This window comes from Geotrypetes seraphini, chromosome 14 (genome assembly GCF_902459505.1).
Source record: "Geotrypetes seraphini chromosome 14, aGeoSer1.1, whole genome shotgun sequence".
In the NCBI taxonomy this organism is placed as follows: domain Eukaryota; kingdom Metazoa; phylum Chordata; class Amphibia; order Gymnophiona; family Dermophiidae; genus Geotrypetes; species Geotrypetes seraphini.
Genome location: NC_047097.1, coordinates 67,098,241 through 67,121,574, shown reverse-complemented (window position 1 = coordinate 67,121,574; position 23,334 = coordinate 67,098,241). Strand labels below are relative to the sequence as shown.

At 45.2% G+C, this 23,334-nt stretch overlaps 1 protein-coding gene across 1 annotated transcript in view; it reads right to left on the bottom strand.

Moving 5' to 3' along the window:
• The window catches only part of RGMA (repulsive guidance molecule BMP co-receptor a), a 62,485-nt gene extending 45,086 nt beyond the window's left edge, over positions 1-17,399 (bottom strand). The window contains exon 1 of the mRNA XM_033920378.1: positions 17,284-17,399. Coding sequence (XP_033776269.1) covers positions 17,284-17,297 — 14 coding nt within the window. The 5' untranslated portion in view covers positions 17,298-17,399. The remainder of the gene's footprint in view (positions 1-17,283) is intronic.
• Positions 17,400-23,334: the final 5,935 nt, after the last annotated feature.

Sequence of the window (23,334 nt, the reverse complement as noted above, 5' to 3'; positions counted from 1 at the left end):
GTTAGCGCATGTGTTGATTTAGCGTGCGCTAAATCCACACTAAAACGCTTAGCGCACCTTTGTAAAATGCCAACGCGTGCTTGTAATTATATGGACGTGTTAGCGGTTAGCGCATGTGTTGATTTAGCGTGCGCTAAATCCGCACTAAAACGCTTAGCGCACCTTTGTAAAACGCCATCACGTGCTTGTAATTATATGGACGTGTTAGCGGTTAGCGCATGTGTTGATTTAGCGTGCGCTAAATCCGCACTAAAACGCTTAGCGCACCTTTGTAAAACGCCATCACGTGCTTGTAATTATATGGACGTGTTAGCGGTTAGCGCATGTGTTGATTTAGCGTGCGCTAAATCTGCACTAAAACGCTTAGTGCCCCTTTGTAAAACGCCAACGCGTGCCTGTTATCCTATGGACGCGTTAGCGGTTAGCGCACATGTTGATTTAGCGTGCGCTAAATCCGCACTAAAACGCTTAGCACACCTTTGTAAAACGCCAACGCGTGCTTGTAATCATATGGACACGTTAGCGGTTAGCGCATGTGTTGATTTAGTGCGCGCTAAATCCGTACTAAAACGCTTAGTGCCCCTTTCTAAAACGCCAATGCGTGCCTATTATCCTATGGATGCGTTAGCGGTTAGCGCACACGTTGATTTAGCGCGTGCTAAAACCGTACTAAAACGCTTAGCGCACCTTTGAAAAAGAAGGGTTAAGGGTAACCTATGTCGTGTGACAGTTACAACCATTCCTAGAAGCTTTCCCATGTTTACTTCAATTAGGAGGAACATTTTAGGCATCGGGGCTTGATTCGGTTATTACTGGCTTTTCCAAAAGGGTGGACGATATAAGTACGTTGCAAGTCATACAGTTATCAGATAGTACAAGGATGGAATTTGCGGAACTAGCTCCTATTATTTCGTAAAAGACTGAAAACTTGGCTTTTTCAAAAATTGATGCTAGAGGGATAAATATGTCTGTGTGAATCATCTGTATCGTTAAAAGAATATTTGAACAATTCTGGTTTTTATATGTTCTTTTGGGTTCTTACCCGTTTTGAACTTCGTGGGCCGAGGATAGGGCAGGATAGAAAAATTCCACTGACATAACATTAAGGTTTAAGAGAAAGCAAACAGTGGTAGCCGAAAAACCCCAAAGGTTAGGTGGGCAGACATGGGGAAAGAGGGAACACCTTCTCAAAGTAGACAAGATGCTGTTGTCCAGATTGGTTGATCCATTGTGGTCTTTGGTTTATTCCAGGGTAGAATATGGTCTTTACTGCGTGTATGCTGATCGAGCAGTGGATACTGCATTAGCACATGGGGTGCCTCATTCCACCAATGCTTGAGGTCCGTCCTCATCTGCACAAGCCTCAAACACGTTAAAATCCTAAGTAGCAACATTCTAGAGCTGAGATTGTGATGTCATAATGCCTCATTCCACCAATGCCTAAGCTCTGTCCTCATCTGCGCAAGCCTCAAACCCTTTAAAATCCTAAGTAGCAACATTCTAGAGCTCAGATTGTGATGTCATAATGCCTCATTCCACCAATGCCTAAGCTCCGTCCTCATCTGCGCAAGCCTCAAACACTTTAAAATCCTAAGTAGCAACATTCTAGAGCTCAGATTGTGATGTCATAATGCCTCTTTCCACCAATGCCTAAGCTCCGTCCTCACCTGCGCAAGCCTCAAACACTTTAAAATCCTAAGTAGCAACATTCTAGAGCTCAGATTGTGATGTCATAATGCCTCATTCCACCAATGCCTAAGCTCCGTCCTCATCTGCACAAGCCTCAAACACTAAAATCCTAAGTAGCAACATTCTAGAGCTCAGATTGTGATGTCATAATGCCTCATTCCACCAATGCCTAAGCCCCGTCCTCATCTGCACAAGCCTCAAACATTCTAAAATCCTAAGTAGCAACATTCTAGAGCTCAGATTGTGATGTCATAATGCCTCATTCCACCAATGCCTAAGCTCCGTCCTCATCTGCACAAGCCTCAAACACTAAAATCCTAAGTAGCAACATTCTAGAGCTCAGATTGTGATGTCATAATGCCTCATTCCACCAATGCCTAAGCTCCGTCCTCATCTGCACAAGCCTCAAACACTAAAATCCTAAGTGTTCGAGGTTTGTGCGGTTAAGGCAGAGCTTACAGGAATGGGGCAGGGATAGGGGATAGCAACAAAATTTATGGGGAACTTGAGTTCCTATGGGGATGGGGACAAATTTGTCCCCGTGTCATTCTCTACTGTGTATCTTGAAAAAGCCAAGTCGGTACACAAAAATGCTGCTCACAAGACCTCGTGCGTGTGCTGAGGGGGAGGTGTGCGGATATTTCTTGCTAAACCCTTCTACTACTGAATTTCAATGGGGAGGAAAGAATGGCCTGACCTTCTCAAGGCATAAACGCATCCCGGGACACATGTGCAGTGCGTTCTGTTTTCCTTGCTCCGTTCTGTTGACCTCCAGCCAGTATCACAGATGTCTTTAAAATGTGTTTCCTGCACAGGCAGGATTTGGCCCACGTGACCAAGTTTTCAACAAAAACTCTCTTTCTTTGCCAGGCCTTCTTGCAGATGGAGGATTAATGCGGCAGTGCTATGAAGGGTGGGATCAGCGGTCTTGCCCGAGAGACTTCGGATTCTTCCCCAAACTGGTTCTCATACCTTTGTTACTAACTGTTAATATACTTTTTTATTTATTTTTTTAACATTCTGGGCAACTCACTCTAAGAAAAGATGAGTTCAATATATACATCCTCGTGGATTTTGATCTTTTGCCCTGGGGCACTTTATCATTTTATTTCTGTTCTGGATTTTCCACTAAGAAGACATGAACAGAAATCAAGCAACTCTTCTTTTAAATTCATGCAAAAGGGGACTTGATATGCAGTTGACTCCGCTTAAACGCACACCATTCGGGCCGGGTTGCCACGTGCGCTTAAACTGAGTGTGCACTTAATAGGAGTACCACTTGTTAGTCATGAAGTTTGAAGTTTAATCATTTTTTTGATTAATCGCTTAATCATACTTCTAAGCGATGTACAGTTTAAAATTACATTTGATAGGTAACTACGATAAACAGCAATATTTAGAAAAACAATACAGGATTAAATTTTAACATACTCATAACATTGGATAAGGGGGAAAGAAATACAAATCTATACAGTAAAGAAGAAACATTAAGGGAAAAATACAAAAGGTAAACAAAATGACAATAAAATATAATAAGATAAAATTTAATAGGGTCATAGGATATTAAAATTAGTTTTCAGTACGCTGTAGTCAAACCCAATGAAACTTTTATTCAACCCAAAACACACCGAATACAATGTAATACGCATGCGCTGGACCTCCAGCCCGGCATTTTTTTAAATCTTTTTTTACAGCTCGTGGTTTTAACCCGCTTTAAAGCCTGCGGGTTAAAACCACGGGCTTACACTGCAGGGAAAAGTGGGAGAGTTGGGGCAGGCAGGCAGATCGGGGAAGCAGGAGATCGGGGCGGCAGAAGGCAGTCGGAAAGGGCTTCTGCAACTGGTCCTCAAGCAGTCGCTTTTTGGGTTGATCGGTCAGCACAGTCAAATCGGCAAATTTGTTTAGTGAATTGCATCCCTGCCTACTTTGCATGCAGTTCCCCTCATTTGCAAGCGCGGATCGGAATCGGATCGCAAAACAGGTTAGTGAATACTGCAGGAGGGAAATCGGGTCGGTACACGATCGGTTTGCTTAGTGAATCTAGCCCTTTATCTGCCGTCATTTACTATGTTACTTATTCTGTACCTGGGGCCAGTGGTGTACTAAAGGGGGGGGGGGTCCACCCCAGGCGCTGCCTTGGTGGGGGCACCGGTACCCATCCTCCGCCACCCTGCTCCTTTCCCGCTCCCCCCACTACCGTGCATGTGCCCCCCTTCCCTCGTACCTCTGACGTTCGCGGTGCGAGCAGCAACCCCAAACCTGCTGCTCAGGCCAGTGTCTGCTCTTCCTCCGATGTCACTTCCTGGACCCATGCCCAGGAAGTGACGTCAGAGGAAGAGCCAACCCCAGCATGAGCAGCAGGTTTGAGGTTGCTTCTCGGGCTGGGAACATTCAAGAGGTATGGGGGAAGGGAAGGGGGCGTGCACATAGCAGGAGGGGGCAGGGAAGGAATGGATAGAGAGGGGCCCCACCCTCACTATGCCACTTCCTGGGGCAATGAAGTGTTAAGTGACTTGGGCAGAGTCGCAGGAGCTGAAGTGGAAATCAACCCAAAGAATGATTACGTAGGTCAACAAAAGTGCATTTTCTTTTAAGGTCATTTCCCTTATCGGTCATGAAGTCAGACCAATTCTTATCTTTTAAGTTAAGCAGAACTAAAGTCCAGAAATAAGCTGTAGGTGATAGCTTTTGAACTCAATACATTTGTGGTTAGTCCCGAGATATTCCTACCCTTCTCCACAATGCCATTACGAAAGGACTTTTGAAGGACACTTGTGACTGTGCCAAGTTCATAAAAGCAGAAACCCAGCACCTACAACCCTCTATTCCTATGTATCCCAGTGGATCTAATGCTGCGGAGTTCTTATACCCTATGGAAACTCCGCACCATTAGATCTTATTTCGATGCTACTGCCTATACGCTCTCCTGGTTCAGATGCTACTTCTGAGTATTCTAGACTATTGCAATATTGTATATTTGACAAGTACGAAGAGAAATTTAGCTAGGCCGACCCTGGTTCAAAACACGGCCTGCGGAAGTATGACCTTGCAACTCCTTATTACTGGGAGTTGCACTGGCTCCCAGTGGAGGCCCGGGTGACTTTTAAGTTGGGATGTTTATATTATAAAGTCGCCTTTGGTGTTGCCGCTCTCTATCTTGTTGATAGATTGGTTATCATGACTCATGGGAACAGCAGAAAACCTCATGCCCTATTTACGTTCCCTTCAGCTAAGGGCTCTAAAAGTAAGAAACATCACGGGCATTGTCTTTCCTATCAAGCAGTTCATTTCGACAAAGAATTTCGTCCATTATTGACCAGATCAACATTGTATAAACATTACAGAAAACTTTTGAAAACTTTTCTTTTTTCTAAATTTTTGGCTAGCTAACTCTTTGTGTATTATATCTGTTATTTACTCATAGCATAATCTCTTGTAAATCGCATTGAACTAAGGGTTATGCGGTCTAGAAATCCGTTATTATGTTATGTTATATAAAGTGGGTGGTTCAGCACTGTTTCCTGTAAGCACTGAGCAGGCAGCCTCCAACAACAGTCCTGCCTGTGGGGGGCGCTGTATCACTTCCACTATCCTGCATGCTCGGCATGATTCTAGGGAACCTGCCTGTCTCTAGAGATTGAAAACAAAATATTGAAGCACCCCCCCCCCCCATTTGGAGGGCTCCCATTCAGCTTTGAGGGAACAGTGATAAGGGGGAGGGGGTGCACTGTTCTGCTCAGGAGGAAGGAGGAGGAGACTAGAATGGCCACCTTAAGATCATGCATAAAAAACAAAGAAAAATCCAACAAAGACTGCAGTAGAAAACAAACAAAAAACAAGAAAAAAAACTGCAGACAAAATGTACAAGATGCAGGCTATGTTTTTTTATATCAAATATAAATGTGGTTAATGTTACCACCCTTCAGACAAACTAAGGGACCCAACATGCTTTGATGTACACCTGCAGACCTCCATGCGACTCATCACTGATACTCTTTGCCCAACACTGTTATGATGGCTTCCTGTTCTATCCAACACTGAACCTCCTGTGTTGTGTTGAAGGACTACAATGGCAAGGCTTTTCCAGAAGATATGCGATCATCCTGAGTGGGCCCCTTTTCCAAGGCATATGGTCTTACCTCACGACATCTACTATACGGTAAAATGCTTTGATATGGCGGCTAAGTGGAGAGAGAGAGAGAGGACTAGTGTTTAGGGCTGCAGCCTCAGCACCCTGAGGCTGCAGATTCAAGCCTAGCGCTGTTCCTTACGACCCTGGTACATTAGTCAGAGTCTGAGCTCACTGGGACGCATAGGGAGAGATACTTGAGTGCCTGAATGTAAACTGCAGGGTATAAATGCTACAAATAAATAAACCCTACTATTCAACAACCAAGATTTAATCTCTCCCTATTGATGCCTGGAATGTACTCCCAAAGGAGGTGGTGGACAGGAAAACCGTGACAGAGTTCAATAAAGCATGGGATGAACACAGAGGATCTCTAATCGTAAAATAATGGTACTATATATATTGAAGAACTAAGGCCAGTACTGGGCAGACTTGCACAGTCTGTGTCCCCTATATGGCCATTCAGTTGAGGATGAGCTGGGGAGGGCTTCAACGGCTAGGATGGTTTAGATGGGTTGAAGTGAACTTTGACGGAGACTCCAGTAGATGGAACCTAAGCATAGTACCAGGCAGAGCTCTGGGTTTCTGGCCCAGGAATATCTATGAAAAATAACAATTTAAAGTAAATTGTTAATTTATTGAGAGTGTATGGTTGGGCAGATTGGATGGACCATTTGGGTCTTTAGCTGTCGTCGTTTACTATGTTACTATGTATGGCCAATGGTCCCTTCTAAACTGCCTCCTCACAGAACAAGGTCATTGCAGAGCCTGCCTCAAGAGACGAGGGAATGAACAACCCGTACAATTGAAGAGAAATACAGACATCTCATGTTGTTGATTCCACTCGGTTGACCCAACTGCGCATTGGTTTGGCAGCACATCATAAAGCCCCACTCAGCACTATTTGCACATGATGATAATTATTATAATGTCAATAAGAAAATTTGGGCTCTGAATGCACTTACTGCATAATAAACAACTTTTCTATGGGGTGTCCATATGGGAAGATGTTGGAAAGGCCAACAGTGAACTTAGTATGTGTTAATTAAAGGGGAATTTTTTTTTTTTTTACAGTACTTTAATAAAGGGGCCTTTTAGCGTCTTTTGGTGTATTTGACAAGATAATTATTACATAAGAACATAAGAATTGCCGCTGCTATGTCAGACCTGTGGTCCATCGAGCCCAGCAGTCTTCTCCCGCGGTGGCCCTCTGGTCAAAGATCAGCACCCTAACTGAGAGTAGCCCTAACTGCGTACGTTTTGGTTCAGCAGGAACTTGTCTAACTTTGTCTTGAATCCCTGGAGGGTGTTTTCCCTTATGACAGATTCTGGAAGAGCGTTCCAGTTCTCTGGATGAAGAAGAACTTCCTTATGCTCGTACGGAATCTATCCTCTTTCAATTTTAGAGAGTGCCCTCTCGTTCTCCCTACCTCAGAGAGGGTGAACAACCTGTCCTTATCTACTAAGTCTATTCCCTTCAGTACCTTCGAAATACATGAGCTGGTTCAGCGTAGAGGCTATTTTGGAAATTAAAAAAAAACAGATCTTCAATGAAGCAAGGCAATAGACCTAATGAAAAATGACTGTCCAAGTTGGCTTGGGAAACTTTGTCTACAGATGGCATGAACACATGGAGTCCCATTACGGCATGCTGGAAGGTTCTGTGTAAAATGGCATGGTATCATTTTAACCCTTCCCTTTCAAAAGCCACTAGAAGAGATTAGAAGTATACCAAGTCTAATAAGCCATAAACTCACACGTTGGATGCTGGATACCTGGCATGCCTTCCCGGTGGGAGGGCGGTGAGAAGAAAACCAGGTGATGGGATTGAAAAACATTTGGGACAAACACAGAGGATCTCTACAAAGGAAGAGAATGACATCAAGAAGCCACACTTCAAACAGGGCATGGAGGGGTGCAACTGGCATGGAGCAGCAGGTACACTTTTGACCACCTTGGTCAGAAAGGATAACCCATACAAACACTATGGGCTCTTCTAAACCGTGCTAGAGGTTTTAGCACCGGAAGCTGCGCTGAATGACCCGCGCTGCTCCTGACGCTCATAAGAACTCTATGTGCGCCGGGAGCAGCACCGGCCATTCAGCATGGCACCCCACGCTAAAATCACTTTTGCGGTTTAGTAGAAGAAGGGGTATGTTCTATTAACATTTAGCCATGATTAACAATTATTCCTAGTGACAACACGCTACTCTTACTAATTCGGTAACACAAAAATATTCAGTTGTGGGTGAGGGGAAACAACCAGACTCTTATCTGTGCAGAATAAATTACACTGAGAAGGGGAAATCCCCATTAATTTGTAAGATGGTAAGCAGAACTCCTGGATTCGAGTGGCAGAACCTGTCTGACAGGTTAGATTAAGACAAATTAGTACTACTCCAGCCAGTCTTCCCTTCTTTCAGCTCGTTCATGGGAATTATCAGGATTTCTTCTGCAAAAAAACCTGCAGGCACCCTGTGCAACCAGCCCCTGTCACCTCCCCCCCCCCCAATACGGATAGTTCAGGGTAGCAGCAAATCATTCTTATATCTTTAAAGCCACACTCTTTACAATCGGCAAACTCGTCTGTGCAAGAGGTTTCAGTTCTAGACCTGAGACATGAGAAGAAGCCAGTGAGGTGCGCAGAGAGCTAACAGCTAAAAATCATTTTCACTTCGTACACTAGGGGGCCTCCTGTTTCCTCAAAGAAAGCAGTTCTGCACACGGAGTGTGTGTGTGTGTGTGTGTGTGTGTGGGGGGGGGGGTTGTATTATTTTCTTAACTACCCAGTTACTACCGTACTACAATTAACTTCTGTAACTATGATGGGCAGACTATAAATCTTAGCAAGAACTAAACAAAGTTTTATAAAGACAGATGAATAAACTAGCGTGCTGGCCAAGTTAGTCCAGCTGGATTATAAGAAGAAATTAAGATCCAGACAAAGCCATAGGTACAGCCTTTTTTCTAGACTACCTTGCTACCTCATGCATTCATTCACCTGCTGAAGGGAGCAGAATTCTTCAAAGCATTGAATTAATTCACTTACAAACTATGGCCTGCAATTCATTTGTTGACCTCCATTTGGACAGCTTCTGAATAAGACCAAGGTTGGCTTCATAGGCAGACTACGCATTAACTACAGCAGCTTCTAGGGGGCAGCAAAGAGCAGTTTACAGCAAAACAACGTCCTGACAAAGGGATCTCAAAGTCCCTCCTCGAGGGCTGCAATCCAGTCGGGTTTTCGGGATTTCCCCAATGAATATGCACTGAAAGCAGTGCATGCACATAGATCTCATGCATATTCATTGGGGAAATCCTGAAAACCCGACTGGATTGCGGCCCTCAAGGAGGGACTTTGAGATCACAAACTCAAAGAACCATTAGGGCAGTGATCCCCAACCCTGTCCTGGAGGACCACCAGGCCAATCGGGTTTTCTGGATAGCCCTAATGAATATGCATGGAGCAGATTTGCATGCCTGTCACTTCCATCTCTCGCCCTCTCCTGTTCATAGACTCATTATTTCTTCCCCTTCACCTCCCCCCACCCCTTAATCCAGCATATACCCCTCTCTTTGGAGCCCCCCTCCTTCCGTGTACTTCTAATAGCTACACCAGGGGGCCCCCCGAAGGCCGGTATGTTTCCCCCCTTCTCTCCACCCTGGCCTCCCGGTCTCACTTTAAAAATTAATGACAGCCTGCAGAGGATCGCCGGTGCTGCATGCTTCCAGCGGCCTCTGCTGCGGACCCGCCACTCCTCTGACGTGATGTCATTATGGTCTGGGATGGACAGCGGCAGAGGAAATGTGCAGCGGAGGCCGACTGCAGCCTGCTAAAATTGCTACAGCACTGGCGATACTCTGCAAGCCGTAATTAGATTTTAAAGTGAGCCGACGGTGGAGAGAAGGGGAAAACATGCCGGCCTTCGGGGAATCCCCTAAAGCCATGGGGCCAAGGGTAACGTGTCACGTGAGGTCCCCAAAATATTGCGGGTACTCGGATACCCACAGCACTGGCACCTATGCCCCTATGCAGCTCCTCCCACCGTGAGCTCTGACATTGGGCATCCTAAAGCAGGAGCAGCAGTGGACGACCAGCAAGAGGCAGCGTTTAGGACAGGCTTTTTGCTGCCAGAGCGCTGCCGCTTCTCCTTTAGGAGGCCCGAAGGTATGCGGGGAGGAGGGTTGGGTCACTGAATTGGCGAGCCTGACCTTTTAAGAAAACAAATCGATTCGATTCACCAAAGTGAATCGGGCAGCATTAGTATATATGCTAATAGAGACACACAAAATGCCTCTTAGAAAATTATCCCCCACCAGCTGAAAGAATGTGCGAGGACAAAAAAAAGCACTTTTATGTGGTTGCCCAAACTCCACCCCCTGAAAATACCTACACTTCAGAGGGCGGAGTTGTGATTTACATATATAATTTATAAAACACGCTCTTGACCTTTGACCTTGTAGACCATGCGAATTTGCTACAGTGTCTAGACGCTATTGGCATCAGAGGCGAAGTGCTAAACTGGTTTCATGGTTTCCTTTCGTCCCGAACCTATCAGGTTCGCTTCAACAATGATCTCTCCAACACCTGGAGCAACCCACCTATTCCTGAAATCCCTCGACAGCTGACCCACTTCCCTCCTTCCCCTCTCTTGCCCTTTCTCCCCATTGTTCCCACATCCCTTAAGTTAACTCAACTTGTACTAATCTTCTGTAAACCGCATAGAACTTAACGGTATTGCGGTATATAAACTGTTATTATTATTATTGACATACCGTATAATTATATCTGTGATCTAGAAACATAGGGCTCCTTTTCCTTAATGGTGGTAGAGGCTTCTACCGCAGGCCCGGCGTGTTAAATGTTCTGACACTCATACGAATGGCCCATGGTAAAACCCAGCAATAGTGAATGACAGCAGATAAAGATCTGAATGGCCCATCCAGTCCGACCAATAGTCACACTCGTGATTAATTCATGATTAAATTGCCTTTCTAGCAGATGAACTTTAACATAAACAAATGCAAGGTGATGCATCTGGGAAAGAAAAACAAGGAACATGAGTATAAGATGATGGGGGTCAAGTTAGCAAAATGCGAACGGGAAAGGGATTTGGGGGTACTGATTGACAGTACCCTAAAGCCATCGGCACAATGTGCGGCGGCAGCGAAGAAAGCAAATAGGATGTTGGGCATAATTAAGAAGGGGATTACGAGTAGATCGGAAGATGTTATACTGCCACTTTATAGAACAATGGTCCGACCGCACTTAGAATACTGTGTCCAACACTGGTCTCCATACCTTAAAAAGGATATAACTCTGCTGGAGAAAGTGCAGAGGCGAGCCACGAAACTTATTAAAGGAATGGAACATATGAGCTACAAAGATCGACTCTGGAAACTGGGACTGTTTACCCTTGAGAAGAGAAGACTGAGAGGGGATTTGATTGAGACTTTCAAAATATTAAAAGGATTTGATAAAATAGACCAAGAAGCAGCATTACTGACATTTTCACATGTGACACGGACAAGAGGTCATAGCCTGAAACTGAGCGGCAGCAGGTTCAGGACAAATGTCAGGAAGTTTTCTTTCACACAGCGCGTGGTGGATGCTTGGAATGCACTCCCGGAGGAGGTTGTGGAGGAGACTACTGTACTGGGATTCAAGCGCAAGTTGGATGCATACCTTCTTGCATATCATATTGAGGGATACGGTAAATCCGGGTCTCCATAAAAGAGTACCCAAATGGGCTGCCGCGTGTGCCGATCGCCAGACTAGATGGACCTCAGTCTGATCCGGTGAAGGCGTTTCTTATGTTCTTATCAGGCTGGTATTTGGGGTAAACCTATAACTGAACTGTTAATTTCTTCTACATATCAATCATTCAGAAGATCTTTGAATGATTGATGCCCAGGATGTTGGGCATGATTAAGAAGGGGATCACGAGTAGATCGGTGGACGTTATAATGCCGCTTTACAGAGCAATGGTCAGGCCACACCTGGAGTACTGTGCCCAGCACTGGTCTCCCTACCTAAAGAAGGATGTGACACTGCTGGAGAGGGTGCAGAGGCGAGCTACGAAGCTAGTAGAAGGTATGGAAAATTTGAGCTTATTCACCCTTGAGAAGAGAAGACTGCGAGGGGATATGATAGAGACGTATAAAATAATAAAAGGATTCGACAAAATAGAGCGAGAAGCATCGTTATTCACATTGTCAAATGTGACTCGGACAAGAGGTCATGGACTGAAGTTGAGAGGCGACAGGCCCAGGACAAATATCAGGAAGTTCTGTTTCACACAGCGAGTGGTGGACGCTGGAGGAGGTTGTGACGGAGACCACCATTCTGGGTTTCAAGGGCAAGTTGGATGCACACCTTCTTGCAAATCACATTGATGGATACGGGTAAACAGGTCTTCATCGGGGAGCACCTGGTTGGCCTCTGCGTGTGCGGGTCGCCGGACTGGATGGACCAATGGTCTGATTTGGTGAAGGCGTTTCTTATGTTTTTACTTGTATGAACATAAGAATTGCCATTGCTGGGTCAGACCAGTGGTCAAAGACCAGCGCCCTAACTGAGACCAGCCCTACCTGCGTACGTCCTTATTTTAATTATGTATTTCAGGCTTGCGCATTGGAACCCAAGCACGGTACCGGGTAGAGCTTTGGATTCTTGGCCAGAAATAGCTAAGAAGAAAAAAAAAAAATGATTATTTTTTTAATTTAAATTGAATCAGGTTGGGCAGACTGGATGGACCATTTGGGTCTTTATCTGCCGTCATCTACTATGTTACTATGTGGTTAACCCTTTCAGGACCAAGGGACATATTTGTCCCATAACTTTAAAATCCTATAAATTTTGATTGGGATAGTCTACAGTTCTAAATTTGATATGTACGGATTCCATATGATACTGCCTTTATGTAAACAAACTGGTTCCGACATTCATTCATTAGCGTCGTTGCCAGATTGACGAGAAGATTCACTTGCCACACTGTCCATAAGCCAGAAGTTTGATTTAAAAATAAAAAAATAATGATATTTCACAAAAAAAAAATCAATTTTTTGGCATCTGCAAGCCCTTTTTACCATAAAAATGTCGTCAAAACCACAAAAATTGGCCTACGATCCTTATGGTCCTGAAAGGGTTAATGTATGCATTTTTGCTGCTGTTTGACAGCTTCTCTTGATGTAAACTGCTTTGAACTGCAAGGTACTGCGGGATATAAATATATTTTCATTTTTATTATTATTTATTTCTGGGACATAGACTTTAGAAGTCCGCTCAAACCATCTTGCTATTTGTGGTTTCCTTTTGCCGACAGTGCACTTATCTGTCTTTTTATTTTTAAAAAAAAAAAGGTCCGAAATTGACCTAATAATGCCCATATATACACACAATATTTAATATTAAAATTTAAAGTACAATTGGCCAGTTATGCATTTTCAGAGGTGCAGCTTGGAGATGGTCATGACTGCTGAGTTTAATTAGCAAAATCTTGGGGACAGAAGGGAAATGAATTGAGGGGAACCGAAGGCAGGGGTGACGGACCAATCTTTTTAGTGTGTGTGTGGGGGGGGGAAGCAAACCATTCTCCAGCCCCATCCTAATCGCTTTAGTTGCTGATGCCGCATCAAGCAAAATTTAGGAGAATAAATGTTGCAATAAAGAACGATGAAAATTGCGATGAAGAGAAAAATAACTCCAAACCGCGGACTTTAGAAGGCACGAGTGAAGAATCTTCACGCAGAGAGTTGAAGACGGACTACTCGGCTCCGCGGAAAAGTAAGAACTGAGGAGACGCGCCCTGTGCAGGGCGGGAAGGCACTCGCCCATGCGCGGTGCGGGCGACTCGAAACTTCAAAGTTTCTTCAAGCAAGACTGCTTGTGAGGCGTCAGCATCGGGGCTCCGTTGGATCACGTCACCCATTAGTGAGAAAACCTGCCTGCTTGTCCTGGGATAAACAGTTTCATCTCTAGCCAACAAATAAAGCATTGTTGAGATGCTGGCCTGGCTGAGAACGAGGGATGCATCTCGAGGACTCGCCTCTCCCTATAAATATCAAACATAGGACAGAGACCCCCCCCAATATATGCCATAACCAAACGCAAAATGGTCTCAACAAACATCGACAGTCATTCTTAAGAGAAGAAAAAGGATCTCGGCAACCCAGAGAATCCGAAAGAACAAATTTTGCCTGTATAACTATGGCCCACCCCAATTCTGCAGTTTATTTGCGTAAGACATCTAACTATCTTGGGCACAGTGGCCCTGAATAGGCTTTATTGATTCAAGACAACCATCAGTCTAGCTCTGCTCAGCAATTGAAGACCAGCTATGGTCTAGGAGTGGCCGTACAGTTCCAGAGTCATATCACGTCCTCCGCAAGTCACCCCCTTCTCATTTCACCTACAGCGGGATAAGACAATAATCTCAGCTTTAATAAAAGCTCTTTCTCCTATCTTCCTGTTTCAGAAGCTGTCATATTCCCTGTGTGTTGTCTAAAAACAGAATTATCATTCCGCCAGAAAGCTGGCTGTGGTTCTAATTTTGAAGGGGAGGCTGTTAAGTCCTTTGAGCCTCAGCTTGGATGAAAGCCTTTTGGAAAGTCGCATTTCTATTCTTGCTAGTGGCAGAAACAGTGCTGAAATCACATCCGTCTGTCGGGTCACTGACCTCCAGTTTTCGCCAACTATGGCAAATTGCTTCCTTTCTAGTGCCACAGCCGGAGTGGAGGGTGGAAGTCCTGGCCCCCACCCAATCCCTCCCCTCCCTTTTTTTTAATCATCATTGCTAGTGATAGACTTATGGCTTTGCCTTTTACATTCGTCATTTGCAAATTACAAGAAGTGATCTGGGCAAGGCTGTCTGTGAAAGCATCAAAGAAATTCCTATTAGATCTTGCAGTGATTTGCAGATTACATATTGGAAGAGAAGGGATATACTCTGTGTGTGTGTGTATATATATATACACACAGAATAATATATATATTACTCTGTGTATTACTATATATATTACTCAGAGCAATATATAAACACACATATATACATACATAAATACACATTATTTCTGTCTCTCGTGAAAACACAATATTTGTTCGAAGAGCCACAGATGCAGGGTTGCATTACGACCACTGCAAAAATCCCTAGACACCCAAACCCAATCAGGCTGGTAATAGCTTTGCAGGTCTCACCAGTTGCTAAAAAAAGATCTATTCTCTTCGATTTTTACTTCTGTCCAAATTCAGCTTGGGACGGGAGAAAACTGTAAATATAGCTTTCTGGAATAAACAGGTCTACACGCATAGGATGACGGAAAATAACCCCCGCCGAGGAAAAGCAGAGAAGTCTTGTTTGGGGAACGTGAAACGTCCATCCTGGCAGCGATCTGAATTAAGCGTGGCTTGGAGTGGAATCCCTATCAAAGAGAAAATATGGCGTTTTAAGAGCATGGGACTTATTACATGGCAATTAAACGGGTAAAAGTGACCTTTGATGCGGTGCCCCTAAGCAGAATTGCTCCTCCTGTAAATATATTAGCACCTGATCTTAAATACAGGCGCAGGCGAGGTTAGAGGATGGTGAGGTAACCCTCTCCTTCATGAAAAAAGCTCTAAATGCGATTTCATTGGTCTTTAAGATTGTAATTCGCTGATTGTAAAGCTCTCTTTATTGTGAACCGCCTAGAAGTCGTAAGATTATGGCGGTATAGAAAAATAAAGTTGTTATTATTATTAATGTATCACAGTAAACACCAAAAAGTCCAACAGGACAGAGAACCCACAGGTATAAAACAGTACAAAAGGAAGTGGGAAGGGACAATGAACTCCACTGAAGATCACTGATGTAAAAGCAACTTGTCTATTTCAGAAAAGGACACAAGCAGAAGCTGTGGACCCATTTAAAGAAGGAAAAATATGCCCCAATCATTTTGATCTTCCCAAAATCTATAAAACGTGAGCTCATTGAACTACGAATCCGAAACAGAAAGGGATTGGCAGACTATCTTAAATCAGTTCCATCGAGGCCGCTCATAGGTGAACTTCTACAAAAAAAAACCACGTGTCGCACTAGCGATAACCTTTTCAGTCCAGTAGGAGGTGCTGTTTTGGTGTGTTTTTTTTTCATAAACCTGCTGCAATCCAACACCACCTTAAAGCCGCGTGACAGAACAGCAGCTCCCATTAAAAATCTCAATTTGGTGAAATTGATTCTACCTCTCAGTAATTGCGAGGCAAATTATAACCCTGACTTACTCCTAAGGAAACGAATTACCCCGACAGGGCAGCAATCAAGAGATTCTTCCCAACTTTTCTCTTCCTGCCTCAGAAACACGTAGACAAAGGAAAAACTCTCTCTAATGAACCAAAATGAAAATATGCATACACTTTCATTTTGGTTAAATAAGGGCAAAAGAACAAATCATCTCCCAATATAATAAAATCAAGTGCGTTTTGTGCTGTAATGAAAGCCGTTCACTATCTCGACTGCAGAAACACCAGGAAAAACGCAACTATTCACAGGAAATCTTATCACCCTACCTTTATGTATCATTTTAAAATAGTTTAATTGAAGGCGAGGACCTTTATTTGAGGTCCCCAATCACAACAGCAAAAACAAAAAACAACAGCTTTGCAAAATCTTAAGGACAGAATTTAAAATAAGACCAAAACTTCGCGTTTGTGGACGATGCAAGAAAGGAAAGCTGTTTTTTTAAGAACCCCATTTACAATCCTGCGCTTCTTGCGCGCATCTGGCATCCTGACTTCCGCACGTGTTAAATTCTTAATCCAGTATCGCGTGTGTATTACCTTTTGGCTATAATTTGGCTCCTGTTAAGTCTGTGAACAGCTGCGGTTCCGCATGTTTTGTTGGGTTTTTTTTTTTTTTTTGTAGGGGGGGTGGATAGATTTTTCCGTTCCTTCAAAACCTAAATCTTAAGCTCACAAACTTTTTGTCAGATAAGAAAAACATTCACATTCTAGCAAATGTATAATAATGCAACTATTTCTGGAAAAAAAAATCGGTAAAATGCCCCAAAGAAAAACTCTTCTATTAAAAGTAAGAAAAAACAAAACAAAACACCCCAACAAACTTTTTTTTTTAAAGCTTAAATAGCAAATAAATTGCACACATATGTCCTAATAGATTAATATTAGAGAGATAAATTGGAAGAGTGCACAGACTCGCCAAACAATATGTGAAATGAAGAAATTCCCGCAGACAGCACAAAAAAAAAGAAAAGAAAAGAAAATCAAAAGCTAACCGCAGGCAGAGAAGGCGGGGACAGAGAAAACTGGCAATGCAGAGCCACATTCGCTTTTCCCAAAACCAACCCACCACGGAAGGGGGAAAACCTGCTGTCAGTGCACACATGCGGTTAGCAACAATCCCTGGCTCTTGCCCCCCAAAAGAAGCGAGGGATCAGCTGCCCCCGCCGCCCAAGCCCCCTTCCTTGCTTACCTTAGTGGCTGCATGAGCGCCTCCAGCCCCCCGGGGGGAGGGGGGGAACCCGCTTAGAGGACCTGCACCCCTCCCATGGAGATCCGGACGGCTCCGATGCCTTCACCAGCGCGCAGGGATCGCCGCCCGTTTGCCCCGAGACTGGCTGCAGCCGAGGAAGGTGTGAAATGGAAGTGGGGTGGGCTTTTTTTTTTTTTTTCCTTCTCCTTCCAGGCGGATCCGTCAAGTCTGCGAGAGATAGATGGCAAGAGTGGCGGATCTGCCCCCTCCCCTCCCGAGGTCCTGGTGTGAAAAGATTAGTTAGCATGCGAAAAGGAGGGGGGGGGGGGAGGCCACTGCAGCAGCTGAGGCTTGTACACCTCTAAGGGGACCCAGAGCAGAAAAGGCAGCCTATGTGCTGGGCTGATTCAAAGGAAACCTCTGGTAGATTAATTGTGTGAAATGCATGGGTTAATCCGGATTGGTGCTGTAAGGAAGGGAGATCTACATAGTAACATAGTAGATGACGGCAGATAAAGACCCGAATGGTCCATCCAGTCTGCCCAACCTGATTCAATTTAAATTTTTTCTTCTTAGCTATTTCTGGGCAAGAATCCAAAGCTCTACCCGGTTCTGTGCTTGGGTTCCAACTGCCGAAATCTCCATTAAAACCTACTCCAGTCCATCTACACCCTCCCAGCCATTGAAGCCCTCCGCAGCCCATCCTCCACCAAACGGCCATATACAGACACAGACTGGCCTTAGTTCAATATTTAATATTATTTTCTGATTCTAGATCCTCTGTGTTCATCCCACGCTTTTTTCAACTCCGTCACCGTTTTCCTCTCCACCACCACTCTCGGGAGCGCATTCCAGGCATCCACCACCCTCTCCGTAAAGTAGAATTTCCTAACATTGCTCTTGAATCTACCACCCCTCAACCTCAAATTAGGTCCTCTGGCAATACCTATTCATTCATTCATTCATTCAATTTTCTGTACGGTTTTCCCAGGGGAGCTCAGAATAGCGCACATTCCGGTGGGCTCTCAATCTATCTAATACACCTGGGATATTGGGGGACCAAGCGACCTGCTCAGTAGTGGCATAGTGAGGGTGAGAGGTGCCTGAGGTGGTGGCATCCCTCCCCTGCCCCCTTCTTCGTCCTCCCGCTCCCGATACTGCCTGCTGTGCGTGCCCCCTTCCCTCGTACTTCTAGAAGTTGTTGCTCGCGGCGGTCAACAACGTGCTTCTCGTGACCCTGTCGGCTCTCCCTCTGACATCAGTGCGTGACATCAGCCAGAGAGCCAACGGGATCGCGATGAGCATGTTCTTGACCGCCGTGAACAAGAATTTCAATTAGAGGTATGGGGGAAGGGAAGGGGGGGAATGCGTGGGAGCTGGGGGAGGGGGCAAAGATGAGGGCAGGGGCATGTGGAGGGGAGGAATGGGAAGAGGTGGGGGCTGGAGAGGAGGAGGGGTGTCGGACCCCCCACCAACATGGCGCCCACGGCTGACCGCCCCTTTGCCCCCCGCAAGGGGGCGGTCCGCCCTAGGTGCCATGTTGGTGGGGGTCCGACACCCCCTCCTCCTCTCCGTCACTGCTGACCAGAGTCACAAGGAGCAGCGTGTGTCAGAACCCACAACTCCAGGGTGCCAAGGCTTCAATGCCAACCCCTGTGCCACACGCAGACATATATATTGCAAAGCTGTGGTGCCACAGATTAAATCCAAATTTGTCTATAAACCCTATATATGGTGGCAGCAAAATTATACTGTATAGGAAAGGAGAAAAATAAAAATTTGAGTATGACCTGAATTCATACCATTAAATATTTGAGCCCATTGACACTGATAGAATAGTAATGATAAGTGAAGTGTCAGTTCTGGCAAAAGTCAAGAAACTCTTTTGCCACATCCAGAGCTAATAACTGCTAGATTCACTAAGCTTTGCGAGCCTTCGCCGACCAGTTTGCAAGCCTTCTCCGACTCGACTTGCTAGCCTGCCCGATCCGATCCACACATGCAAATGAGGGGACAAGGCATGCATAAGTAGGACGACAGCAATTCACTAAACAGAAGATGGAACACCGATTGGGCTGGCCGATCCAAACAGAAGCAACTGCTGAGAACCAGTCGCTCACGTCCTTGCTGACTGTCCTGCCCTCTGCCGCCCTGAAATCCCAGCCCTGCCGCCCTGAAATAAAATAAAACTAAACACATCTCCCTTGTGCAAAAATAAAACAAAACGCATCTCCCTTGTGCAAAATAAACAAAATAAAACACAGCGCAGTGCGAGCCCATGGTTTTAACCCTTGGGTTTAAAGTGGGGCTGCACAAGTTCTGTTCCATTCTGGCTGCACCTATCGTGTTTAAAATGATAGGTAGTCCGGCAGTATATAGGCGAAACGTGAAAAGATTCCTGAAGTCCAGCGAGTGCAGCCACCCCTCCCCCCTTGTGTTTTTACCTCGGGCTTGTGCGGAGAGCAAGCGCATGCGTGGATCACGCCTACAGCAAAGAGGATGGTCTGTGCAGGCGTGTGATCGCTCTGCAGCGATCCGTGAGGTCGCTGTGGGGTGGGCCTCCGATCACATTAATTTGCATGAGGAGGCGTAGTGAATCGGTCGTCCGGGAAGGCTCGGTCACGGATCGCCCACGGATCGGATCGCATAGGTGAGTTTAGTGAATCTAGCCCAGGGGGTAGGGAACTCCGGTCCTCGAGAGCCTTATTCCAGTCAGGTTTTCAGGATTTCCCCAATGAATATGCATGAGATCTATTAGCATACAATGAAAGCAGTGCATGCAAATAGATCTCATGCATATTTATTGGGGAAATCCTGAAAACCCAACTGGATTGCGGCCCTCGAGGAGGGACTTTGACACCCCTGTGCTAGGCAAACACAGACCGAGCACACCCCAGACCCATTCCAGCATTTGAGACACCTGCATAGACTTGACGATATCAAATTGGAAATCTCATTCCATGTTTTCTACCCAAAGGGATTCATTAATTTTCAAAGTTATAACAGGAGACGGACAGAGATATAAGTAAGCAATGTAATAAGCTTAAAGACATATTAATATATGGATATACAAAAGTGGGAGTTCAGAAAACACCAGCGATGAAGTCGAAACCAAACGAAGATGTATTTTAAAAGGTTACATGATGCAAGCTTTCATTTATTATGATTGGTTTAATCAATTATTTGAACATATGTCTTTTTATATTAGTTAGGTGCCTTCGACTCATGTCCAAGTCCTAGCAACTTGACAAATTACAGATTTAAAAAGAAATTGGTTTTGTATGTATATTATATATTAGGCCATTGCAAAACACAGCTGCAAGTTTTTATTGGGAATGAGTAGTTTGGAAAGACTCTTCAGTCTCAAAGACAACCTGTTTTCAAAATGTGAAAAGAAGTTTGGAAAGTTAGAGAATGTTTCTGGGCTAGGAAGTCAACATTTAACCTTTCACTTTATATATAATCAAGATTTACAATATCTGTCTCGGACAGACTGTTCAAAACTACTCTTTAGACTTAAAATGTAAGCGAAATCTAGTGGTGGAGTAGAAAAGCTATGAAGAATATGGATTTAATCAACATCTAGTAGCCTAACTAACCCCAGTGGCGTAGTGAGGGTGAGAGGCACCCCTCCCCCACCAACGCTGGTGTGAACAGCAGGTCAGAGAAGCTGCTCGCACTGGCAAAGATTTAAAGAGGTATGGGGGAGAAGGAAGGATGCAAGTGTCGCATGAGGGATGGAGAAGGAGTGGGAGGCGGGGACCGCTACTGCCCCGGCCATCTTTTACCATTGCTATGCCACTGCTCCTACCCAGTGGCACAGTAAGGGTAGGAGGCACCCAGGGTGCTGGCATCACCTGGGCCCCCTGGACCCCCCTTTCTTCCACGCTCCCCCCCCCCACACTAAAAACTTGCACTCTCCCTTTCCCTCCACACCTCTAAATCTTCATCAGCATGAGTGGTTTCTCCAGCATGCTCTTCGTTGCCAGCGTTGGATTTCCCTCTGATGTCACTTCCTGGCCCTGTGACCCGGAAGTGATTCAGAGGGGGAAAACAGGCTGGAGAAGTTGCTCGTGGTAGCAAAGATCTACAGAGGTACGGGTTGGGGGGGGAAGGATTGTATGAGCATGGCATGGTGTAGCGGGGTGGGGCTGAGAGGTGGTGGGGCCCTCACTGTCATGGCGCCCGGGGCTGTCTGCCCCTCCTTACTGTGCTACTGCTCCTACCCACTGCTGACACTGGCCCCGGGCCCTCCCTCTGATGTAACTTCCTGTTCACAAGACCAGGGATCTGTGGGAAAAATTCACTTCCTTTAGGGCATAAAAGTTGTCCTCATATCTTCTGCTAAAGCAACATGCTACTTTTGAAAGCCATCTACACGATAATCTGCATCCATGTTGCACCCATTTCTAAATTTATTGCAGTGTGGCTTCAAGTGACAAAGAACAGGAGAAAGGGGCCTCGAGATCAGTGGAAATGCTGGGGATGGTAATCACAGAGCTCAAACACAGCTGGAGCGCTTAACATGAAAACAACAGCGAGGGGTGGCAGGGACTAGCAATTAGCTCCCTGGGGGCCTTCAGAGGCACAATAAACAGAAAAGCAAGCCATCTCATCCTCCTGGGCCCAGAGAAATTTTGTGAAAGGACATCTCTCCACACCTGTGTCTAGGTAGGTGGTAGGTTGTGAGAGCAGGAATAATATGTCACCCTCTATCAAATAGTTCACAATTTGCCCAAAATTTTACAGGACTTCACAAGTTAAATAAAACAGTAAATAAATTTACAAATATCACCATTAAAGAGCTGAAACATTCACAGCCTCTTTTACAAAGCCACACGAGTGGCTGCCACGTGGCAACAGCCCCGAATCCCTTTAAATCTCTATGGCTTCGGGGCCATTAGCGCAGCGCAGCCGCGGCTTTGTAAAAAAGGCCGTAAGTCAGTGCCTTGTAATTCTCCAATATGGAGAAAAGAAATGCTAGGAACCATCATCGCACTGCACACGCTCCCCTCCAGCGCAAAGTAATTAAAGTACAGTCTCTTATCTGAAAAAATCAGATGATAAAGGGGTGACTATCCATGCATCCTTTACGCCTTAACCATATTCAGTGCTTGGTATTATGTGTGGGTTTTAGGCTTCTTCTCCTGAAAACGCCGGAAGGCAGTGGTGTAGCAAGGGTGAGAAGCCCCTCTCTGCCCCCCCCCCCGCTCCTTCCCCAATCCCCCAATTCCCTTTCCCCTGTATCTCTGGATGTTCACTGCTGCGAGCAACAAGAACTTCAACGCTCTCCTCACGACCCCGTCGTCTCTCCCGGTTACGTCACTTCCTGTGCGCAGCACCCGGAAGTGACATAAGTGGGAAAGACCTCGGTAGAAGAGCCTCCATGAGGCAACTCTATAGAAGAATCTGGTCTCCCCAACGAGTTCAGAACAGGCTACGAGGCTGATATACATAATGCGTAGACAAACGGGTTATAAATTGACGTGTGTACAGTTTAAGAACACAAAAGCATAAGAATAGCTTTACTGGGTCAGACCAATGGTCCATCAAGCCCAGTAGCCTGTTCTCACGGTGGCCAATCCAGCTCCCTAGTACCTGGTCAAAAACCAAAGGAGTAGCAACATTCCATAATCCCATAGAGTAACAAAAAATTCTAGAACCCCAAAGAGTCTCAAGATTCCATGCAGAATCTCAAAGAATAGCAAGATTCCGGAACCCCAAAGAGTAGCAACATTCCAGAATCCCAAAGAGTAACAAAAGGGTCTAGAACCCCAAGAGTCTCAAGATTCCATGCAGAATCTCAAAGAATAGCAAGATTCTGGAACCCCAAAGAGTAGCAACATTCCAGAATCCCAAAGAGTAACAAAAGGGTCTAGAACCCCAAGAGTCTCAAGATTCCATGCAGAATCTCAAAGAATAGCAAGATTCCGGAACCCCAAAGAGTAGCAACATTCCAGAATCCCAAAGAGTAACAAAAGGGTCTAGAACCCCAAGAGTCTCAAGATTCCATGCAGGATCTCAAAGAATAGCAAGATTCCGGAACCCCAA